At 40.7% G+C, this 5739-nt stretch overlaps 1 protein-coding gene across 1 annotated transcript in view; it reads left to right on the forward strand.

Annotated features, from left to right (window-relative positions):
• The first annotated feature begins 2983 nt into the window (after positions 1-2983).
• Positions 2984-5739, forward strand: part of GID8 (GID complex subunit 8 homolog) — a 7479-nt gene continuing 4723 nt past the window's right edge. Inside the window, exons 1-3 of the mRNA XM_006021635.3 lie at positions 2984-3134; positions 4373-4569; positions 5032-5229. Coding sequence (XP_006021697.1) covers positions 3017-3134; positions 4373-4569; positions 5032-5229 — 513 coding nt within the window. The 5' untranslated portion in view covers positions 2984-3016. The remainder of the gene's footprint in view (positions 3135-4372; positions 4570-5031; positions 5230-5739) is intronic.

Genomic DNA, 5739 nt, shown 5'->3' on the forward strand with positions numbered 1-5739 from the left:
TTTGTATTGCTACAAATACAAATTTATACAAATGCAAATAATTTGCATTTATAAGTAAATGCAAATAATTTGTCTTGTGATAAATACAAATCATTTCCATTTATAAATACAAATAATTGATATTTATACAAATACAAATGTATACAACTGCACATAATTTGTCTTGTGCTAAATGCAAATAGAAATAATTTGCATTTATAAAGTCTACAACTTTATCATTATTTGAACGTTTTGACTATTATTAACGTACAAGGGTGCAACGATGGCACAAACACATGCTCAACCCCTGTTGGCCACACTGGGCCTGAGTGCAGCTAAGAGCCAGGCAGCAGCGCATGCGCATTGCCTGCCTCTTGTTTCTCCCCCCCCTTGAGTTCTCCTTTGAGCCTACTCTCGCCTCACTCTCTATGATCCCTAAAGTGTCCGCTCTGCCCTTCCCCCGTGTCACCTCGATGGTAAAGACCCACATCCGGTTACGAGTTTCCTCTTCCCGGTGTGGTGGGCGGGCGCCCCTGCGCTCTGATTGGCGGAGCGGGCCGTTCTCGCGAGACTTGCCGCTGGCGGCCCGGCTGAGGCGGCGGAGCGGGTGGGAGCCGTGTGCGTTGGAGCCGGCGGCGCGGCCTGCTCGGTAAGATGGCGGTGGGGGCGCCGGGGGGAGGAGCGCGGCCGGCGGGGAGCCCCCCCACGTCCCTCAGCCAGGCCTTGGGGCAGCGCGGGCACGGCCCAGGGAGGCTCCCACAGGAGCCCGGGTGCACGGGGGGGAGCTGCAGGGCACCGGCCTTCTCCGGCGGGTTCATCCGTCCATCCGCCCGCACGGCAGGAGCGTTTCGGGGTGCTGGTGCTCGCCCAGAGACCGAGGTTGCTCGGGTAAAGGCGATCTCCTCTATTAAACCAACGAGATCCTTGGGAAAATTGCTCTGCGCGAGCTTTCGGGGGGTGCCCGTGCCCAAAAGCTCGCAAAGAACAACTTTCCAACTCTTGCTTTTTTTTTTAATAAGATATCGCACCTAAATAGTTGGAAAAAATTATTCAGCGCAAGCTTTTGGGTGCAAACACCCCTCTTCAAGCATAGAAATACACCAACAGACCCTACCTCTGCTTGAAAAAGCACGTTTGTGCCCGACAGCTCGCAAAGAACAGTTTTTCCGACTATTTAGTTGGTCTGATAAAAGAGATCGCAACTAAATCGTTGGAAATAAATGTTCTTTGCAAGCGTTCGGGGGGTGCTTGTGCCTGAAAGCTTGCAAAGAATATCTTTTCCGACTAGATGGTCTGATAAAAGAGATCGCAACTGAATAGTTGGAAAAAATGTTCTTTGCAAGCTTTTGGGGGGTGCTTGTCCCTGAAAGCTTGCAAAGAATATCTTTTCCGACTAGATGGTCTGATAAAAGAGATCGCAACTGAATAGGTGGGGAAAAAAGTATCCTTTGCAAGCTTTCGGGGGGTGCTTGTGCGCAAAAGCTTGTAAAGAACAACTTTCCAACTATTTAGCTATCTTTTATTAGACACCGCAATTAAATAGTTGGAAAAATTGTTCTGTGCAAGCTTTTGGGTACAGGCATCCTTCTTGAAGCATAGGGTGGTGAGTTTGTTAGTGCCCTTATCCTTGAAGAAGGGTACTGGTGCCTGCAAGCTTCCAATATTCAGTTTTTTCCAGCTATTTAGTTGTCTAATCAAAGAGATCACAACTAAACAGTTGGAAAAAATTGTTCGTTGCAAGCTTTCAGGGGTGTTTGTGCCCCAAATTTTGGAAAGAATAATTTTCCAACTATTTAGTTGGTCTAATAAAAGAGATCATAAATAAGTAGGTGGGAAGATTGTTCTTTGCAAGTTTTCGGGGATGTTTGTACCCAAAATTTTGAAAAGAACAACTTTCCTGTGTATTTAGTTGTCTAATAAAAGATATGATTTTTCATTTCTACCTAGGAGAACTTTTATCATCTTTGCAATTGCCTGTGTCCGAAACTTGTGAATAAATAATTTTTTTTTTTTTTGCAAATATCTAGTTGGTCTAATAAAACATATCGCCTTTGCCATGAGTTTTGCTTCCTCATATAAGGTAACATATTTACCCAAAGAGCCTTGTCATCACACGATTGTGGCTTTTGTGTTTACTTGGTAGACCCCTTGGGAAGCAGGTAGTTTAAAAGTCAGCTTCAGTTCAGCGCTCTGGCGCGTTAGTGACTGTGTCAAATAATTCGCTCGTGATCAAGAATAAGTGCGTTTCAGCCTCAGATCTGTAACTTTTTTTTCTGAGCCATTGCTCTTTATTAGTAACAGGTGTTCTTGAAGGCATGTGAAAGTCTGTGCCTTGCACGTGTTTGTACCAAAATGCTTTTCCTTTCCTTTCCTTACAGTGAGAGTTCAGAATGAGCTATGCAGAAAAACCTGATGAAATCACAAAAGATGAATGGATGGAAAAACTCAATAATTTGCACATCCAGAGAGCAGATATGAACCGCCTTATCATGAACTACCTTGTTACAGGTAATGGTGAACAGAGGGTATTACATTTAGGAGGGTGGACTCTTCTGGAGTGTAATAAAAGATATGATTTTTCATTTCTACCTAGGAGAACTTTTATCATCTTTGCAATTGCCTGTGTCCGAAACTTGTGAATAAATAATTTTTTTTTTTTTTTGCAAATATCTAGTTGGTCTAATAAAACATATCGCCTTTGCCATGAGTTTTGCTTCCTCATATAAGGTAACATATTTACCCAAAGAGCCTTGTCATCACACGATTGTGGCTTTTGTGTTTACTTGGTAGACCCCTTGGGAAGCAGGTAGTTTAAAAGTCAGCTTCAGTTCAGCGCTCTGGCGCGTTAGTGACTGTGTCAAATAATTCGCTCGTGATCAAGAATAAGTGCGTTTCAGCCTCAGATCTGTAACTTTTTTTTCTGAGCCATTGCTCTTTATTAGTAACAGGTGTTCTTGAAGGCATGTGAAAGTCTGTGCCTTGCACGTGTTTGTACCAAAATGCTTTTCCTTTCCTTTCCTTACAGTGAGAGTTCAGAATGAGCTATGCAGAAAAACCTGATGAAATCACAAAAGATGAATGGATGGAAAAACTCAATAATTTGCACATCCAGAGAGCAGATATGAACCGCCTTATCATGAACTACCTTGTTACAGGTAATGGTGAACAGAGGGTATTACATTTAGGAGGGTGGACTCTTCTGGATCAGATCCTGTGCATCAAACATCATAAAAATGAATGAAGTTTTATTGAAATGTATTATTAATTGGGTGGCATTAATTGATATAGCAGACACCAGTATTTGATTTGGTTTCTCTTAGCAGTATATCAGTTTGCTAGTGTTCTTTTGAGCAAAAATAAAATGTGTTGGCTTTGGATATAATGTTGAGATCTCCCATCTCTTTTTAATTGTAATAATTTTATGTCTCTTATGGCCCTTCTGCTTTGGAATATGTCATTACCCCAAGTTGTATAGAGCTTAATATCACATTGCTTTTATAAAAATGGAAAATTTTGGTGTTCCCTACCAGTTTAGTTTGAATTGTGCCTTTCATCACAAAGCAAAAGAGACTACTGGAAACCAACTTTAGCTAACTTGACTGAACATAATTGCAAGAGGACACTGATCTCCTAAACATTTTTATCCTTATAAGCTTCTGTATCAAATTTGCCATCCAGACACTGAACTTTAAATTGAGAGGGACAAAATCCCCTCGCAATTTGGCGGTTATGACATGCAGTCTCTTGGCAAGCTGTACCAGGGTGGAGCCATTAACAGCCGGTCTACACCCATATTTATGTCCGTGTGCAACAGGAATCTGAGTGATAGGAAAACAATTAAATGTTCAGCCATGAATCACTTGTATGTGTGTGTAAGTCAGAGCTATATGGTTTTGAACAGGGTCTTTTTTTTTTTTCACTTCCCCACTGGTGAACAAGAAATTTGTGTAGTGTACAAACTAGAGTACACATTCTCTTGGTTTTTTAATATATGTTTACTAAGGATATTTAAATAAGTCAACGCCAACTTTTGCTAAGGTCTTTTCTGGCAAGGAATAACCAAGCTTACCTATGACTGCCATTCTGTTTTCAGATATGGGGTTAGCAGAAGCTTTCTGAAGACATTTTGGTTTGGTTTGGTTTAATTCTACCCTTCAACTCCTTAGAAATGACATAGAATTTAGGATGTAAAATGTGAAGTCTTTCAAAAAATACTATCTTAATTTCATTCTCTCTCAGATACCTAAAAGTTAATTTTTTTTTTAATCTCAGTTTTTTTTTTTACAAAAAATTCTTACTCGATTGAAAAGATTCCAAATAAAATTGGGGGCCTTTGTACATGTTTGAAAAAGTTGGTTTATTAGATTTTGGAGGTGAAATGTTTTTGTTACAGAGGGCTTTAAAGAGGCAGCAGAGAAGTTTCGAATGGAGTCTGGAATTGAGCCCAGTGTTGACCTAGAGACTCTGGATGAAAGGATAAAAATTCGAGAAATGATACTGAAAGGACAGATTCAAGAAGCCATTGCATTGATAAACAGTCTTCACCCAGAACTGCTGGATACAAACAGATACCTTTACTTTCATTTGCAGGTAAGACCCAGTGGCGAGCAAATGCTGAATTTGTTTTGTATCCGGAAAAGCCTGGAGGTGGTGAAGAAAAGTTGTAATTGCAAGAGCTTTCTAATACGCAGTGGGTTGCAGTGTTAAAAGTCTGTCTTCATACATTAACTGCAAGGGGAATTTTCTGGCATGGAGTGCAATCATGTTCAACTTAACCATGTTTTACAAACTCTCCAATTGCCAACGGTTAATCATGTTTCCTGGCAGCACTGTACACCAAAGTTTTCTTTGAAAAGGTTTCAGAAGATTCCAAAACTCTTCTGAAAAATAGGGCTAGCTTTACTATTACTTGTTGAACGAGGATGCAGTTGGAATTTCAATGCTCGGAAATACCACTTTTAAAAGTGTTGGTATATAATGCAGTAGTCCCTATACATTAAACACTTACCCAACAAGTACATAGAAAAATCTTGCTTTCTCTTTCACGTACAGCAGCAGCATTTGATTGAATTGATTCGGCAACGTGAGACAGAAGCAGCCTTGGAATTTGCCCAAACTCAGTTGGCAGAACAAGGAGAGGAAAGCAGAGAATGCCTGACAGAAATGGAGCGCACCCTGGCACTGCTGGCTTTTGATAATCCTGAAGAATCACCATTTGGAGACTTGCTCAACATGATGCAAAGGCAGAAGGTACAGTTGTCTCAGATGAGAAGCTCTTCCCATGTGTGTTCTCTGAGAGAGCTGGGATTTCAGATTTTGTACAAAGTACTTTTAAATGTAAAAACTTATACACAGAATAGAATTCTAGTGGCAAAACTTGTTATGATAGCAATATTTTTGAAATACTCCATATTACATTATTGTTTTGCCCCTCTCTTAATAGCAGAGTTTTTGTTTTACCTCTTAATTTTTGTCCACTGTAAATTTCAAAGTGTTGGAAACCATGCCATTATACAGCTCCCTTATTCAAAAGTAGGAGTGAATTTCCCTTTAACCGGCTTTCTAGTCTCTTGCAAATGCAAACCAAAACCACTTTGCTGTTTTATAAAATCCTTTGAGCTTGTTGATTCTGATCAGCTCCTTGACTTACTTCCTGATGCTGCTGCTGTCTCTAGAGTTTTTTGGGGTTTTTTATCTGGGACTTTTTTGTACAGTACTTGATTTGTGGGGGAGAGGTTTGGGGGGGGGGGGGGGGGGTTT

Source organism: Alligator sinensis, unplaced genomic scaffold (assembly GCF_000455745.1).
Source record: "Alligator sinensis unplaced genomic scaffold, ASM45574v1 scaffold752_1, whole genome shotgun sequence".
Lineage (NCBI taxonomy): Eukaryota > Metazoa > Chordata > Crocodylia > Alligatoridae > Alligator > Alligator sinensis.